Raw genomic sequence first — 18978 nt, 5'->3', positions numbered from 1 at the left:
CCTATGGTGGAGTCCACCTGGGACTCCACCCCTTAGGGTTTGCGGGACTACACTTTCCATGGTGATTTCTTCCGGACTTTTCTAGAACCTTCTAGAACCTGCCATAAATGCACCGGATCATTTCCAAACTTGGAATATGACTTCCTATATATGAATCTTATTCTCCAGACCATTCCGGACCTCCTCGTGATGTTCTGGATCCTATCCGAGACTCCGAACAAAACTTCGAACTCCATTCCTTATTCCATATCTACTTAAACGACATCAAACCTTAAGGGTGTCACCCTACGGTTCACGAGCTATGCAGACATGGTTGAGACCTCTCTCTGACCAATAACCAAAAGAGGGATCTGGAGATCCATAATGGCTCCCACATATTCAACGATGACTTAGTGATCGAATGAACCATTCACATACGATACCGATTCCCTTTGTCACGCGATATTTTACTTGTCCGAGGTTTGATCATCGGTATCTCTATACCTTGTTCAACCTCGTCTCCTGACAAGTACTCTTTACTCGTACCGTGGTATGTGGTCTCTTATGAACCATTCATATGCTTGCAAGCTATTTAGACGACATTACACCGTGAGGGCCCATAGTATATCTATCCGTCATCGGGATGGACAAATCCCACTGTTGATCCATATGCCTCAACTCATACTTTCCGGATACTTAATCCCACCTTTATAACCACCCATTTACGCAGTGGCGTTTGATGTAATCAAAGTACCTTTCCGGTATAAGTGATTTACATGATCTCATGGTCGAAAGGACTAGGTAACTATGTATCGAAAGCTTATAGCAAATAACTTAATGACGTGATCTTATGCTACGCTTAATTGGGTGTGTCCATTACATCATTCATATAATGACATAACCTTGTTATTAATAACATCCAATGTTCATGATCATGAAACCATGATCATCTATTAATCAACAAGCTAGTTATACAAGAGGCTTACTAGGGACTCTTTGTTGTTCACATAACACACATGTATCAATGTTTCAGTTAATACAATTATAGCATGGTATGTAAACATTATCATAAACACAAAGATATATTATAATAACCATTTTATTATTGCCTCTTGGGCATATCTCCAACATACCTGGCATGTCGGATGGTTCCCATGCAAATGTTTCCCAGTGCTCACGGAGGAACTCAATGAGCGCGCTTTCCTATGCGACATCAAGATCTGCCGAAGTGTTGACTGTCTTCTTCAGGTCAGTAGGATGCACTTGCTGTTTCTTTGCTTCTTTTGCGACGTCAAATTCATCAGATCTTACGTTCCGATTGTCGGCTGGTAGCTTTGTGTGGTCTGTGATAGCATCGATTGCATTGAGTTCTTCCTTGGCCCCAAACTTCGAGGCGATCTTCTGGAAGTCCCTGTCGCAGCTGTCTGAACGAGAAAAGCTTCCGTGGATGGTTATTGGTATCCCATTGTTGCCCGACATCTTCAACGTCAGGTACGCGTAATGGGGTACCGCCATGAATTTGGCAAACGCTGGTCTGCCGAGGATGGCGTGGTACTGAGACTCCCAATCAACCACTTCGAATTCGATTTTCTCCTTTCTGAAGTTGCTAGGTGTACCGAAAACTACATCGAGTGACATTTTACCAAGGGAGTAAGCGGGTCGGGTTGGTATGATGCCGTGGAATCCTGTATCAGACTCTTTTAGCATATCGACTGTTAGACCCATTGCTTTCATTGTGCTGGCGCCGCGCCAGCCGCTGCATGCAGTAGAACACTGGCGCCATCCCCAGCCGCCACCAGCGAAGTGCCGCCGCGATGCAACCCCTGACACCTTCGACACCGAGCTCGCTGCCACTGCGGCTCTTGCCGGCGACATGGAGAGGCCACCGGGGATTTGACTGGAGGCGGCGCTAGGGTTCGCCCTGGTGTCGCCCGGGAGGGTCAACACAGGAGCCATGCATACCACGTCACCCAATATAAGATGTTAAAGGATAAGGAGCCGTTTGAGGGGCTAAATTTTAAGGAATCCACCTCATGCTCCAAAACGGTGGCTGGTCACTCGATCGAATATGTAGTGAGCACGACCAATTTGGTTTTGTTGAAAGGTGTGACTATTTCTCAGTTGATTAGGAACTAATTTCGTCCTCAATTAGATGATGTCATCAATTTTCAGTTGCAACTCATGACTAGCATGAATCAAGACAAATCAAGTTGTAAATCAAATGGTATAATACTTGACTAGAACTAGCAAATCCTTTTCTTGAAGTTCATATGCAATTGATCACGTTGTAGTTAAGTGTAAAACTGTAACCAGTCAACGTTTTTATGGTTGTGCATAACAAGCGGCGGCACCCTGTAACAGCAAAAGAAGCACGAGCTTGGCATGCTGGCCCAAGGTCAAAGGAGCGGCATGCGGCACCGCCACCGTGGTCGCCACGTAGTCGCGTCATGACAATGGGCACGGTCAGCCCAATTTGCTCGGTTGAAAGTCCCCAGTATCGCCGCATGCGAACTCGGGAGCTGACACAATCACGCTGACGCGCGCACCGGCAGTTAGCGCCACCATCCATCGACCTTGCCAAAACAGACGTATCTCAAGTTCGGATGCAGACCAGCCTTGCTAACATCGCAGCACCGTCGTGAGATGCTTCCTTTTTTCTTAGAAGGAGGCGGTCGTCAGATGCTTGGTACACCTGAGATTTTTCTTCGCTCTTTAAAAAAAATCAACAGTTGGTTCAGCAACATCCGAGCATGGATCGACATGGCCTGATGGCATGGAAGCTAAGTTACACCGATATATAGCTAAGGGAGCTGAAGCTGACGAGAATAGGTGAACCCCTATGATCTACATGCGCAGCGTCAAAACCAGTTATCCTGATCGAAGCCGGCGCCGGGGTAGTAGTGATCGAACGGTCCGAACGGATCAACGCCGGAGACGAAGCCGCCATCCCAGACCGAGCCCACATCGGTGAAGCCATCTATGTCGAAGAGATACGTGGCCTGCTGCCACTCCGCCACGTCCACGCCGGACGCCGCCGAGCCAGCCGAGGCCGAGGAGGAGGAGCAGGACGGCGAGATCGCCGAGGCAGGGGAAGCAGAGCAGTTGCTCCCCGCAGCGTGCGGCGGCACCACGATCTCCTGCGGCGGCTGGATCAGCGGAACCACCGCCTTGTCGTCCTCATCCTCCGCCGGCAGAGAGTGTTCAGCGCAGTGGGGCCTCGGCTGCTCCTTGTCTTGCAGCGCGGTAGGAGGGGCCTGGTCTTTGTCGAGCGGGAGGTGGGTGGCGGGGTCGATGCCCATCCTGCGGAGCTTCTTCTTGATGTGGGTGTTCCAGTGGTTCTTGATCTCGTTGTCGGTCCTGCCGGGGAGCATCGCGGCGATCTTGGCCCAGCGGTTGCCGAGCTGCGCGTGCATGTCGATGACGAGCCGCTCCTCGTCGTCGGACAGGAGGCCGCGCTTGAGGTCGGGACGCAGGTAGTTGGTCCACCGCAGCCGGCAGCTCTTGCCGCACCGCATCAGCCCTGCACCCACACCAAAACCTATGCATGTAAGCATGTTTCAAAACATAGAGAAGGTCAGATTCGGAGCTGACCAGGTCGCTGGTGACTGACCTGCGAGCTTGGGGACGATGCGCCAGCAGAAGTGGCCGTGGGTGAGGAGGAAGGCGACGAGCTTCTGGTCCTCCTCCGCCGTCCACGGCCCCTTCTTCAGGCCCACCTTGTCGCAGCACGGCTGCCTCCCCATCCTCACTCCTCCTCAGCAGTTGCTGCTCTTCTGACCCTGCCTTCTTGTCTCCGTTCCAAGTACTAAGATCGATCGGTGCAGGGTGCAGCCGAGCTGCATTTATAGAGAGAGGACGAGGGTCAGGTCACCTGGTCACGGTGGAGATAGCGAGAGATGCTGTGTATGTGGCGAAGCGCACGTGGCAAGAAGAGAGGGTCGTACGTGTGAGCCTTTCTCTGAGCCAGGGTGCCATGCTTACGGCCGCATGCATCTGTGGCTGGGCTCCAGCAACGCCATGCGATTTCTTGACTATGTGCATTCTCCTTTCCCCAGGTACCCCCCTACATTGTTGCAACCTTGCAAACATTGGAACTGTAGCTCCGGCACGATGCAATCAGGGCCGCCCATTCAAATCTCGACGTCCGGAGCTTTATTCAGTAAAAAGAAGTAAACATAATAATTTTACTGGACCCCACAATAATTTGCCTCTAATTTAAGAAATGCGTCTCCGGTGCGCCTTAACGCGCGCACGTCCACGGCTCATAAATTTCGCTTAATTAGGCTCCCCTATTTCGTCGGTTAGAATTGACCAAAAGAACAGGTTTTTGCGGCGCCAATTCTCTTTTTTAAGAAGGAAAGGACCCCGCAGAGTCCAAAGCGCATGATGGTCGTGCCACTCTTAACTAAGCACTAGGATACTGGGCGATTTGAATGTTTGAATTGTAGCCCCGTCACTATGCAATCTGGACAGACCATTCAAATCTAGACGTCCAGAAAGCTTTATTCAATATAAAAACAAGTAAAAAAACAAATTTTGCTGGACCCCACAATAATTTACCTCCGGCAATTTAAGGAATGTGTATCCGGTGCGTCGTAACACGCGTATGACCATGGCTCATAAATTTCGCTTAATTACGCTCCCCTATTTCAGAGAATATGAGGTTTTTGCAGCCCCAATTCTTTTTTTTAAAGAAGGAAAGGACCCCGGAGAGTCCAAAGCCCACGATGGTCGTGCCACTCTTAATTAAGCACCGGGATACTAGGCGATTTGAACATTTGAATTGTAGCCCCGACGCTATGCAATCACGCAGCCCATTCAAATCTCAACTCCTGGAATTTTATTCAGTCAAAAGAAGAGAAAAAATAAATTTGGGTGGGCCCCAAAATAATTTATCTCTTGCAACTAAAGAAATTTGTCGCAGGTGCCTTAATGCGCTTACGTTCGCGGCTCGTAAATTCGCTTAATTAGGCTCCACTATTTCGTCGGTCAGAATCGACCAAGAGAAAGTAAACGAGGTTTCCGCGACCTGAGTTCAATTTTTTAAAGAAGGAAAGCGCCCTAAAGAATCCAAAACTGCATTATACACTGTAGGAATACATTTTACAGGGAGGACCACCAGAAAGAAATAAAGTACAAATCTGCCCTAAACTTTTACATAAAGTACCCTAGTTAAAGATTGGGAAAAGCAAGCCAGTCCTTCTCCACCGATAAAGTTGACAAACCCGACAACGTGGCCACCGTCGCTATCGCCAAGGACCACCACTTGCAGATAGTGCGACGGAGAATGTAACACCGTAGATGCTGAAGGGTCTCCTTGTTGGCATGTTAGCCTGAGGTTGAAGAGGATGCAATGCACATAGTACCACCACGCGGAGTGGCCATGTCAGCCCTGGTAAACGGCAGTGCAAGATAGCAGCCATAGAGAACTTTGCGAGTTGCAGCACTATGGTCTTATTTTGGAGTAGCAGATCCCAGCACCCCCATCCCACCTTTCGCTAGCTTGGTGGTGAAGACGAACAAGAGCTCCAAAATCTAGTGATATGCCCAAATCCACCAGATCTCGTGGATAACAGAGCTTATTTTGGGGTCCCGACGGTACAACTCTTCTTCGCCTCTGGTTAGAGGAGAACCACGAAGAAAAGGAGAACCACCGGTGGTAGCAAGATGCGGCCATGAAGCTTCGGCGATGCCCCCCCTAACTACCAGCATAGTGCCATACTCGACTTAGGAAAGCTCTAAACTACATCTACTATGTGTAAGGGGATCCGGGGCTCCTCCCCCTAGCCATCTCCGGTCGCGGTAGCACAGTCAGAAGAGGCATGAGATTGGGGTGGCCTGCCCTGAGTAATCTCAAGCGAGCTAGATGGAGAGAACGCGACGATAAAGTTGGGGGAACGAGACGCGACCTCAATTCAAACTCCAAAGTGCTTGTTCTCCATGAAATATTCGAAGCTCTGACTTATTTGCCCTAGTCCTTAAGCAAACAACTTTTAAACATCTCTGGCCTTGAGAAGAATTTCCAACCAGTTATGGCCCCTTGTACTTGTAGTCCAACCATATTGGATGATTTGTATGGGACTCCTAGTTGTCCGCGAAGAGTATGAAATGAGTGAAGCCGAGCACGAAATCTGACTAATTTGCCGTAAACAGCCCTTAAGCAAACAACTTTTTAACATCTCTGCCTTTCGAAAAACTTTCATCCATATGCCCGCTCGTAGTCACACCATATTGGATGACTTCCCAAAACTTCCAAAATTGCTAGTTCTGCCTCTCCGTGAAGAATATGAAATATTCCAAGCTGAGCGCGAAATCTTACCCATTCCAGGTGTTGGCAAAATAAAATAAAATAAAAAACACGGCGGTCGCCGTCACCCTTCACCTACGAAAGTTTCAGCCCATCTCCTTTTGAGAGGCAGCAGGAAGTGGATTCGCTACGTGGGTTTCTAACTGGAGTGGAGTACAGCTCTGTTTGAACTTGTACCTTTTGACATCCCGTGGGCGGAAAAATATACCTTGCCCAGGTCAACGAATATTTCAACCAATAAAATTGGCGGCGTTCTGTCTGTTTGGTGAATAATTTACGACAGATCCACATTTTTAGTGCATTTTGAAAGCTTCGTGAATGAAATCTCCCTGTAACTTGGGGAAAACTCCCGACTAGTTCAACATAAGATTATACCAGGTCCCGAGATTTTTTCTACGTGCTCCGCTCAAAACTAGATCGTGATGTGAAGTAGCAATATATTTGAGACCTGGGCTGACTAAGCATGCTACACTTAATTCAAAGGAAAGTATAGTTAATTGAGTTTTTCTAGGAAAATATTTGATTATCCATGCAATAATGCAGGTAGATTTTGAAAATATATAGTCTCCAAATGTTTTCTTATCGTGTATAGCTGGTATGTATAGAAAACATGCATGCATATCGCACGAGAGGGAGCAACCGAAGTTTTGCCTTTTATCAACAAGAATAAATATTGACCAGTTTATGAGAGGATGGCCCTAAAAAGGATATAAACTTGACACACACACACACACACACGTGTTGGGTTTATAGGAAGAAAAAAAAAAGATAAGAACCACGCACACAGTCACGCTACCTAGCTAGACTAGGTCCTAAGTACCGTTAGATGACACAAGCACGGCGTTAACAACAAGCACCACGAGCACATGATCGACGTTTCTAGAATAGAAGTCAAATCCCAATATAGGCGGGTATGTAAGTAAACCTGATACATGCCCAAGATGCCACGTGAACGCATGTGACCATATATAGAAGGAAGACAGACTCCTATGGCCACACGCCGCGCACCACCTCCTTCCCTTGACTCCGTGGTGACTGAAGACAGGACTAGAACTAGAAAAATTTCCCATGACCCGTCATCAAACGCTTGCAGGTCCACTACCACCTTAGCACCACTATAGAAGACTACAACCGCCTCCAAAGCCACCGCCCTGGCATCTTTGTGCGAACGAGTCAGTTGGCGACACCCTTACCAGCAGTGCCCTTACCGGCAGCGCCACCAGATGAGAGGAAGGACCCCTGCCATCTTCGGTACTAGGGCCCACCGTGGCGTCGGCACGATGGTTTCCTTGGTGGAGAGATGAAACATTGTACTAGTAAGTAAACATGAGGGGTGCATCCTTTGGTGGCATATACCTCATATTTTTTTGGTCAGATTTTTAACGCAATTGCATGTCTTCTAGACTGGATGTGATAAAAGAAATCGAAAAAATACAATCGCCCCGAAAATGTACAACAGTTGCACCAAGAAGTTGCAAGTGCAACTGGTACTAAAGTTAGAAAATAAACAAAAAAAAAATGCTGGAACTATATACACAAAAAATTATGAAACATCATTGAAAAAATAAACAAGAGCGCGTTGATATCTCAGCGTTGAAAAGGTAGAGTGATGTCCAAGCAATCCACGTGCATGCAGCACCACAACTCGGGAATATCTCGGCAGTTTGCTCAGCTGGCACGCAGCCGCAGGCCGCAGGCCGATCGAGCCGACGGTGGACGGCTCCGCTCCCGCCGGCGTGACACGTCGGGCGATCACGCCAACGGGCCAGCTAGCTCCCACGAGCGCAGCCGTAACGGGGCCAAGATTTCGCAGGATCGTGGCCGGGGCCGGAGCTCCACCGAAACGCAGAGGTGTTGCCAGGAGACGTTGACTCCTGGCGCGCGCTCCTCGACACTCCACCCGCGAGTGCGACGCGTTGACCTCGTCCGAGCAAGTACGATCTGCATCTGTGAGTGGGAGTGGCAGGAAATGTGGAGACGGGATAACTGGACGGTGCTAAAAGTGCTCGCACCTGGCAGGCCGTCAATCGATGATCCATCTTCGACTTGGCGTGCACACAGTCGAGCGGGGTGAGAATGTTCCAGATCAAAATATGTTGGTAGGGGCGCGCGAAAATGACATGGTCGATCGATCTCATTCAGGAATATTTTTTGCGAAGTTGATCGCTCGTATGCTTTTGCAGTTATGTCACTGTCAGATAACTTCAGGCAAAACAGCATGGGATGTGGATGAACCCAAATTCTAATTAATGCCAGAGCACTATGTAGTCTTAGACAGTGCTCCCTACTCTCCTCCATCCGATCCACATCTAACGGTGTTTCTGAGGCGGTGGGTGAGATGCAAAGCTCCTGCACGTGGCCAGGCTGTAATCACTGTACCTGGCCTTCGTCTCTCCCGTGACTTCATCTAGAAATCTCATCTCCTCCCAGCATCAGGAACGTGAGGCGGGCAGGCGGCGGTGCTGCGCTTCCAACGGAAACCGCCGGCGACTCGTCCGCTCGGCCCCAGCGCCATACCTCCACCGGCGACTCGTCCGCCCGGCCCCAGCGTGCCAGAACTCCGCCGGCGACTCGCCCGCCCGCCCCTCGCGCACCAGACCTTCGCCGGCGACTCGTCCGCCCGGCCCCGGCGCGTTCTACCTTCGCCGGCGACTCGCCTGCCTCGTCCCGGCCCTCCCTACCCCCATCGGTGACTCACCCTGTCCCGGTGCGCACGAGCTCCGCCGGGCACGCGCGTGATGGAAGCGGCAGTCGACGCCGACTTCCTTGCGGCAGAGCAGCGGCCAGGAGGCCGTCCCCTTCTTCAAGGCCATAGTCTGGTAATTTAGATGTATTTTTTCCCTTTTTATACATCCATCGTTGTTATTTAGACCCCCAATTGCTACGGGGAGGAGCTCGGCGGCAGATCGGCAGGGGCGGAGCCACCACACGGCGCTGCAGGCCCTGTCTCCATGGGCATCGCCGGAAAGGGCCTTGCCCCCGCCGCCTGCCGCTGCGCCCCCGTCTCCATGTCGCGCCGTCGGGAGGACGCCCATATCCATCGCGCGCTGCAGCCGCCAGGAAGGTCCTCGCCCCCACCGCGCCGCTAGGCCCTCTCTGCCATGGTCCATCAAGCACCGCTGGGCCCCGCCAACGGATCGACTCCTCTTCATCTCAACTCCGTCACCTCCCTGGCACCTCCAATTCTACATCCTGTAATACCAATGGATGTAACAATAGTAGGTCCCCTTCTAGTTCGGCTGGTAATTGTTTGGAACTGGGATGTACATTTTGATCTTTTTATACATCTGGAATAATGTCAGTGGTGTATGTATTTTTTTTCGTTTTTCTACATCTAGGATGTTTTTTTCCCTTCTTTTATACATCTAGAATCTTGAATATAATAGGTTCTTCCATATCTGGATGTAATATTAGCAGGTTCTCCCAAGATTTAGATGTACTTTTTTCTCTTTTTACATTCCACCGCTTCTATATTTTACAGAAAAACAAGGTGGTGTATTCTTTTGTCAGGATTAGCAGTCCACCGACGTGGCCGTAATTTTTCTACAGGATCAAAGCATACGAACTTGGAATGGAGCACAGGAAAGAGAGCGGCGCGGAAGGAGGAAACACGGAGAGTCATGACGTTTTCTATTTTTGGATCGTGCGGGATGTCCGATTGGTTTTCTTTCTATTTTTGGGTAGGGCACTCCCTAAGACTAAACAGTGCTACGGCACTGTGTAGCAACGTCCGTGGATGAAGCCATGAACATGTCATTAGGGCATCTCCAACGGGGTCACTCCGCCCGGGCCGAAAATTCATCTAGTACCACCTCCACCTCCAGTAGAGCGATGCATCGTAACCGAGGCGTTCGCGGCGACGGAAATCCGACGCATATTTGCGCCTGGAATGCGTCGCGGCGGTCTGCGCGGACGCACCAAGTGACCGTTCGCATCTCCTCCGGGCCCGCATGACATCGAATCTGTGTATCGAGGGCATCACTTCCGTGGTCATGACTTCCGCGGTCAGCGCTTCCGCTTCTACGCCGCAGCCTTCGCCATCAATGTCGCGGCTGCCTCTTCTGCGCGCGCACTGGCGGGCGATGGCTGGGCTTCTGCGTCGCCTTCAATGTCATCGTTTCCCGCGCGGCGGCCTTAAAAGTCTACCGGCATCGTTCCTCTATCGCCCACACCCCCACTCCCACCACCACCATGGGGAAGAAGAACGACTTCGAGGCGTCCGACAGCGGCACCAAGAAGGAGGAGCGGGCGAAAAGGGTGCCGCTGCCCGTCGGCGTGGGGAGGCTGATGCACCGGAACTGGACGCCGCGTGACGCCTGGAGGGACGTGCACATGCCTGGCGGCTGGTGGGTCAGCTACCGCCAGGTGCATGTCCCTCCCGTCCCTGCGCGCGAGCCAGATAGGAGCGTCGAGATCCGGCGAAGGAGGCGGTACCTGCTGGCGGACCTCCGCGCCGATCCCGCCTACACCATCGAGTCCGATAGCTGGCGCACGTATCTCGTGTGCGAGAGGGATCGGAGGAGGATGGCGGGCTTCATGGACGACAGGGACTTTCCCTTCGACCGTCCACCGGCGCCTGGTCGTCGAAGACAGCAGGCGCCGACGCATGCGCAGCAGACGCCGACGCCTGCGCAATACGATGACAACGATGATGACGACGACTACATCGAGGCGTTGGCATACCACAACGAGGAGGTCAAGGATGACAGCGATGACTACGTCGCGTGCATCTTCCAGGAATGGCAGCTGGCCATGGCGGAGGACCACAAGGTTGAGTACCCGGACAACATGACAGACGACGAGATCGCAAGGCTCGGCATCCTCGTCTCGGAGAATGACCGACCTGTGCAGCCGCCGCTGCCCCAGTACGCCGCCGGCATCATGCCGTCGGGCCTGTCGGAGGAAGAAGCCCTACGACTGGCGCTACAGGACTCGGCCACGCCACAACCGCCGCCTCCACCTCCGCCATACAACCCGTGGGGGCCCCCACCTTAGCCCTGGGCTCCTCAACCTCTGCCACATCCCTGGGCTCCTCCACCTCCGCCACAACCCTGGGCGCGTCCACCTCCGCCACAGCCCTGGGCGCCTCCACCTCCGCCATAGCCACAAGACCCGGCTCCTCCACCTCTAGCACTGTCGCCGCGCCCCGCGTACGTTCCGCCGGTTCCCAACTGGCCGTGGGTTGTACCGGAGCTCGTCGTGCTCGACAGCGACGAGGAGAAGCAGTAGGCGCAGGCGTTTAGGGTTTTTTTTTCATGTGTTCAACTATGTAAATTATGTTTTCATGTTATAAAAAATGGAAATTCGAGAAAAAAATGCGTTGTCCCGCTGGAGCCACCCCCCCCCCCCCCCGACGCAAACGGACGCGCGGTCGATTTCGACCATTTTGGCCGATGCAAATGGACTCGCGCGGACATTTTTGGACGCTGAAATGCGTCACCCTGTTGGAGATGCCCTTACCTAAGACAGTCCTTGCTTGTCGAGTAGAAAGTAACAAGTGAAATTCGGTCAGAACGAGGGGTGCAGACTTCTCTCATCTCATCTCCACTCTTTCTCTTCGCTTCCCTGCAGTAGTTGAGAGTCTTCAAACAAAAAGTTAATAAATAAGAGAATCTTCACCCGGCGTCCCATAGCGGCCCCGATAGACTTTTGAGGGTCGGAGGCCAAAATGGGATCACACCGGCGCGCCTCCCGGCGCGTTTTCGAGCTCAATAGAACCGCCGGCAACCCCGTGTCAGCCCCATTGTCGAGGGCACGGATCGGGTGCGTTGGCGCTTCGCGTCACGTCAGAAACCACGTGTGGGCTCCACCTAGCAGCCATGCGCACCACTCTCCCCACTTCCCACCATGCCCGAGCCGACTCCCACCCCTCTAGATCGCCATCGCCACCGTCGATGTCGCGCCCTTCTTGCAATAGACACCGTCACCTGTCCAGGAACCGCCGTCCATCGACACGGCTGCTACCCCTCGACCGGCGGCTGCTGTTTCGACTGGAAGAGAAGTCACCGCCACCGCCACACAAACGCCCCGCCCGCAAGGTGTTCATCAGATTTCCGCGATGGAAAGCGAAGACGAGATGATGGTGCAGATCTTTACGGAGGAGCAGAATGATGCGGCTGTCCGGCGGCAACAATAGCAGCTGATTCTGACAAGCTTCCTCCTCGTTCGCCAGCCTTTGTTCGGTGTGCCTTGATGCGGTAGCTCAAAGCCAGGCAAGAGGAGCAACGTCAACCGGCATCGTCAAGTCGGCGCCATGCTGCTTGACGCCGACTACTTCGTCGACGACGCACCTCATTCGCCGAAGGAATTTCGGCGCTGGTTTAGGATGAACAAGGATCTGTTCATGAAGATTATCTTTGGCGTCAGGGAGTACGATGACTATTTCATGACCAAATAAGATTGTATAGGTTTGTGGGGGTTCACCTTAATCCAGAAGTGCACTACTGCAATGCGATGTCTTGCATATGGAGCTCCTCCAGATACAGCCAATGACTACATGAGGATGGTAGAGTCGACATGTTCACAAACTCTCTACAGGATTTGCTGAGCCGTTGTTATCACCAGAATTTGACCGAGTCAGAGGTGGGCCGCAATCAAGATGGGATTGAAGAATTTACGTCGAAGAATATACGTGAATCGGCCTTGAATAACGAGTTTGGGCTAATTTGCCCGTGTATCTGTAAATATGGTAGGATACGTGTCGTTTAGATAGAACTTGACTCGTGCACGGTTGGGATTATTCCCACGTTAGAAAGTCTACGGACTATAAATATGTATCTAGGGTTATCGAGATAAACAACAATCACGTTCATCACAAACCAATCTTGGCGCATCGCCGACCCCTTGTTTTGAGGGTTTCTTCCGGGTAAGCATCATGCTGCCTAGATCGCATCTTGCGATCTAGGCAGTGTACGTTTATTCGTTGTTCATGCGTTGCTCGTGCTGAAGCCTTTTTGATGGCGAGCAACGTAGTTATCATAGATGTGTTAGGGTTAGCATCGTTTTACCTTGCTACATGCTTTCGTTCATGCAACCCTTAGACGTCTAGCCGTCCTTACATCTTTCTTAGGTGTAAGGGCGGCACCTTGCTTGATCATTATTTAGTAGATCTGATCCGTTATGATTGTTCCTTGTCCTTCAAGGATTAGTTTAATATCTGCATAGTTAGGCCTTGCAAACGGGTTGAAGGATCCGGTGGCACGTAGGGTGCAGTTTGCTAACCCTAGATAAGATGTTCCGGGGATCAACTTCATGTTGGTTTTTAGGCCTTATATAGGGTTGGTTTATTGACACCGTGCGTGGCTGCTAGGCTCAATCACGAGTAGGATGTTCCGATTATGCGGTGAGAACCCTAAATCGTTGTAGATCGTTTTAGCTTTATGTTGATCAAGCAGGACCACCATGCTATCGTAAACCCTTTACGAATCATGGGTGGATCGGCTCCTTGAGCCGATTCACGGCAAAACCTGAGAGCCGATCGAGGCTCGTATTTAATGTTTACGTGTATGCCATGCAGGAAACCTAAGCGAAGCAAATCCATCACCTTCCCCGACTGTGGTATAGGTCAGGTGGCACGCCCTTGCACCAGCATCGGACGTGTGTGCAGAGTCTTTGCGGGCCGTCGCGTGAGGGACCAGGGCCAGCCGCAGCTCTGAGTTGTTCCCGGCTCTTCGTGTTGCCAGCCGTTGCTCGCCGGTGGGTTTCGGACGCCAACACATTCTGGCACGCCCGGTGGGACCGTCTTCGACATCAACTGCATCGCCATCTACATCTGAGATGGCGGAAGGTACTCCGCCCACGTACGAGGATCCGCCAGCAGGAGCTCAAGAAGAAGTATGACGATGTCAAAGCTCTCCTCGAGGCCGACCTCATCGGCTCTTTCCACAGACCCGCTCACACGGCATCAGGTGGAGAGGGTTCTCACCTGAAGGCGCGCTCGATGGAGTGGACCTGTCCACCCCTTCAGAAGAACGCACCATGTCCTTGCGTCAGGAGATCAATTTCATGGTAGCTCATTCGCTACACCGCCACTCTGAGAGCCTGGTGAACACTTTGGAGCGGGTCGCTCTTCGAGTGCTCCATGAAATCTTGAATCATCGGTACTCCCCGTCAGGACCTGCTCTAGGAACTCATCAAGGGGAGCTACCACTCCAGAGCCGACCACCGCTGCCGTTCGCGCGGCAGCACTGCAGGTGCCGAATACACCGGCATTCGTTGTCTACAAGATCGGGGCGATCCTAGTGATTATCGGTTCTTGTACGAGGCGCCCAAGGAGATCCCTCACGGATACACGTGCACATACGTGCCGACAGCATGGAATCGGGCACTCATGAACCGGATCGCAACAGCAGTGGGACTTCGGAACAAACAGGAGGAGTTTCTGGATCAGATCTTGAGAAGCGACGTGGCTGGCTAAGTATGCCGCTCCGACGAACCTCCGAGCTCAACTCCTGTGGCTAGCTCAGATCTCGAGAAGCAAGCGTAGCTAGCTAAGTATGCCACCCCAGCAAATCTTCGTAGTTCAACTCCTGCAGCCTAGCACGGCGGATCAGATCGGCACGATCTTAAGAGACCGATTCGGCATGGTGCCGAAAAGGAGGGCAATCGGCTATTCCAAGCCGTATCCCAACGACTACGATTTGATCCCACTACCACCCAAATATCGGCTCCTGAATTCTCCAAGTTTAGTGGGGCGAGATGGCTCCAGCTCAATCGAGCATGTAAGCCGATATTTGGCGCAGCCGGGCACGATCTCAGGCTGCAGATCCACTACGCGTGAGGTTCTTCGCACGGTCCCTCACAGATCGGCTTTCGGGTGGTACACCTCGTTGCCACCGGACTCGATCCGGACTTGGAAGCGATTGGAAGAACAGTTCCACATGCGGTATCACTCGAGGCTTCCGAGTCCGGCATTGCCGATCTAGCACAAGTACGTCGAAGCGTGGAGAAGCGTGGCGAATCACATCCAGCGCTTCAGAATCGTGAGGAACCGATGTTATTCGGCTCGTGTGACTGAAAAAGAAGCGATCGAGTTGGCGTGGTGGGCCTTGCATCACCAATCAAGGATATGGCCTCCCAAGCGGAGACTACCCTTCAACGGCGCACATGGTTCGTAAAGCGTCGTTATATGAACAGCGCCACCCAGACTTGTACCAGGACAAATTCAAGCGTGCGGTAGTCTTGGTTGAAGCAGATGAAGATGAAGGGTCCGCGGGAGATCAAGAGGTAGCAGTAGCTGAATGGACTCGGGGGGCAACCCCCGTGTCCTGCAAATGGGTGAAGCCACAAGGTCCTCCTAGAGGGTTTGACTTCGACGTGACCAAAGCTGAGCAAATTTTTGATCTCTTACTCAAGGAAAAGCAGCTGAAGTTACCCGACGGTCTCAAACTCCCCACAAAGACAGAGCTGAATGGAAAGCCATATTGCAAATGGCATAACACGTTCAGCCATAACACTAACGACCGGCAGTGGTGTGGCGTCAGCAGATCCAAATGGCGATAGAGCAAGGGCGTCTAATCTTCAACCAGTACGCCATGAAAGTCGACACACACCCCTTCCCCGCCGTTAACACGGTGGAGTACGCTTACCCCGAGGGGTGCCAGCCAGGTTTTTCGTTAAGTATCAACATGGTCGAGCCTGGGCACCACTCTGGAAAGGACAAAGGCGAGGGCAGCTGCTCTCGTAGCAAGGACAAAGAGGAAGCCGCTCCACGCGATCGGCTCCGACACGATGGCAAGCGCTACATCACAGAGGTAGAAGTGAAGAATGTGCGATATCAACGACCTCTCTCTGATCATCTCCTCAATAAATACGTGGGTCAGTATGACCAGCGCCGGCGGTACAATAGCGACGATGAAAGGGATCGTCTAGCTAGCAGGAACGCCAGGAGACATCGTCGGCATGATCGCGACGAGGAGGGATATGAGCGCCACGCCAAGGAGAAGTCGAGAGAACAGGACGACGTGGACAAGCACTGGGACTGCCCTTTCTTCAAACACTGCTGGGATTCAGGAATGAGCCGATTGCCTACGATCGGCAACTGCCCAGAATGTAGGCGGAAGAAGAAGGGTGCAACGGACGTATCAGTGTTCAAACGTCTAGGGCCTCTCCCATCTAGGAACAAGCAAACCGAGTCCTCTCAGGAAGAAGACCTCGAGGAGTTAGAAGATGACTATGAAGAAGAAGAGGACAAGTACCACTGGTCAAGGTAGTACCCTGATGGACTCAGCCGTTCCCAAAAGCGTAGGGTTCAGCGACTGCGCGGCGTGGAAGAAGCCGAAAGGTTATACCTGCATACGCTAAGGAAGGCGCGGCCTGATCTGGCCGAGAAAATTCAGCGAACTCTGGATGAAGAAGGTCGACCACAAAGGAAAGAATGGCGCCCCAAACAAAGGAAAGCCGATGATGAGACATCGGCTGGCACTAGTACGATGTAAACTTTTTTGAGCAACGCAATCAAGATGGGGGTCGATTCCGGTAATCGGCCCATATTATCCTTGCCATACGCTTTACCTGTGTCCAGTGTCGATCCAACAGATGGCGGAAAGCTAGGGTATGGGCTTACATCTACTGATGAGCTAGGAGAAATCTACCTATGTGCAGGCATAAGGTCTTTAGACGACTATAGAGCCGATATCTACAGTAACCTGGCAGATTCGGCTCGGGGGGCACCTAATCAGATGAACATGGGCAGTAAAATATGGGGGGCCGATAGAAAAATCGGCCAATAAAAAATAAATTTAAGGGAATATCTGAAATATTTGAGACGACAACAGTATACAAAAGACATCGACTTCAGAACAAAAAGCCGATACGAGTTCAGCGAAGCATTTGATCAAAGAGGCTACTGAAGAAACGCGTTGAGGGCATGAAGGGCGTCGGCACGGATGCGATCCACCTCGGCGATCTCAGCCTCGTCATCCTCGTCTTTGCCCGTCACTGCCTGACTGATCGTCAACACGAATTTCAGCCAGATCGATCTTCAGATCGGCTGTGAGACCTTTTGCTTCCTCTTGAGAGCAGGCGATAAGGGCTTCCTTGTCTTGGATAAGCTGCTTGGTCACCCTGACTCTCTCTTCAAGGTTCTCCAGTTCCTTACGTAGGGTCTCGAGTTCGGCACTGTTGGCAGAAGTGTCAGTCTTGGCGTCTAGGGCAGCTTTTTTCTCGTTGAGCCGTTGACACTTGTCTGCAATATCGACTCTCAATGAAAGCTGGGCGTGGCGAAGGCTAATTCTCTGACGAGCCGACTGCACCCTTGACTTGAAGACCGACAGAGTCACAGCCGGCCAAAGCTTCACCTGCAGTGTCACCGGGAGATGGGGCTGGATGTCTTCGAGGATGCCCTTGACTTCCTCAGGGTTTTCAACCAGGGTCTCAACTGAGGAGGAGAGCAAATCCTTGAGACACTGGAGTGGACCATGGACCGTGCTAGGACCTGGCTCTTCACCTGCCTTGGAGGTAGCTGGTTTGATGGATTCAGGATCGAACGTCAGCAAGCTTGAAAGATCACAACCCTTACAAGACGAACAAGAGTGGTATTAGTATACAGCAAAGAAAAGGGTAAAGCCAAGGGAGTAGAGTGTACCTCTCCCAAGGAAGGAGGAGCAGCCGTTGGTGTGATAATCGGCTTTTCCGTGGACTTGGCTAGGTTAGCCACTTGGTCAGCCACGATCGTCGAGGTGGCTAGGTCTAGCGTGGCGGACGGCATCACTACCTCTTCGACGTCTTCGCTAGAGGTATCATTGGTCTACAAAAGGAAGTGATTAGCCGATCCGAGCGGCAATGGGTTAGCATGAAATATAAACCAGGGAGGTAATTACATTTGAAACCTCCTGGCTTGATGGAGAAGCTCGTGGGTCTTTGCGAGCCCTCTTGACGCATCGACGCTTCACGCGTGACCCTGTTCTGGTCGGAGCTTGAAAGGCAGCAGGCTCGGGAGTTGACCTTTTCTTGGAAGCCGGCGCTGGCGAGTCCGTCTGGCTCTGTGTGGTGGATCTCCCGGAGTTGCCCGGGCTCGAGTCCCTTTGGCTGGACTGTGCCTCCCCGCTGGAGTTTTCTTCGGTGGAAGTCTGTAAAAAGAAGTACAAACATGTTGCAAAGGACTGGGAGGACAGATAAATTTAGCCAAGGCACGAGTCAGCTTACGTGCAAGCTTTCTTGGGCAGGAGCTTTGCGCTTCAGGGTCTTTCTGGCAGCTACTTTCCTCACCGCCTTCCTCGCCTGGATTGAGGCTTGGGGGGCAACTGGCCCCGAGGATGCTTTACTCTTGGGAGCCGATTTCGGTGAAATCGGCTGGCTCTCCATTATGACCTTCTTCAGGGGTGGCGAGCTCTGGCAGAAGAGAACCACCGGGGCTGGTGGAAGGAATTTGAAGGGGGAGCCATCGGCTTGCATGGGCTCCGGGCCATCTTGTTGCTGCCAAAAGATAGAGTCAGGTTACTGACAATTGTCATGAGCCATTGCAAGAAATGTATAAGTAATGGTACCTGGTCTGCAGGGACGTCATATTCGGCATCAAGTTGTCTCAGCAACGGTCCTAGAGCTCTTCTGAAGGCATGGGTCTTCCACATGGACCACCAAGTCTCGAAACCATCGGTAGTGGTGGTGAAACGGAGGTTGTGGGGAATTGGAATGGCCAGAGCGTCAAAGAAGGTATAGCACCTTTGGCCAGTAAGGATGTCAGGCAGTTCAGC

At 51.9% G+C, this 18978-nt stretch overlaps 1 protein-coding gene across 1 annotated transcript; it reads right to left on the bottom strand.

The window, feature by feature from the left end:
• Positions 1 to 2322: 2322 nt before the first annotated feature.
• Positions 2323 to 3772, bottom strand: LOC127317342 (transcription factor MYB20). The gene is made up of 2 exons (XM_051347896.2): positions 3590 to 3772; positions 2323 to 3499 (listed from the first exon to the last, which is right to left on the bottom strand). The coding sequence occupies exons 1-2, from the start codon at positions 3720 to 3722 to the stop codon at positions 2838 to 2840; spliced, it is 795 nt and encodes a 264-aa protein (XP_051203856.1). The 5' UTR covers positions 3723 to 3772; the 3' UTR covers positions 2323 to 2837.
• Positions 3773 to 18978: the final 15206 nt, after the last annotated feature.

The sequence above is a fragment of the Lolium perenne genome, chromosome 7 (assembly GCF_019359855.2).
Source record: "Lolium perenne isolate Kyuss_39 chromosome 7, Kyuss_2.0, whole genome shotgun sequence".
NCBI lineage: Eukaryota > Viridiplantae > Streptophyta > Magnoliopsida > Poales > Poaceae > Lolium > Lolium perenne.
Note: the sequence above shows the minus strand (reverse complement) of the source record. Positions and strands in the feature narration are given on the sequence as shown.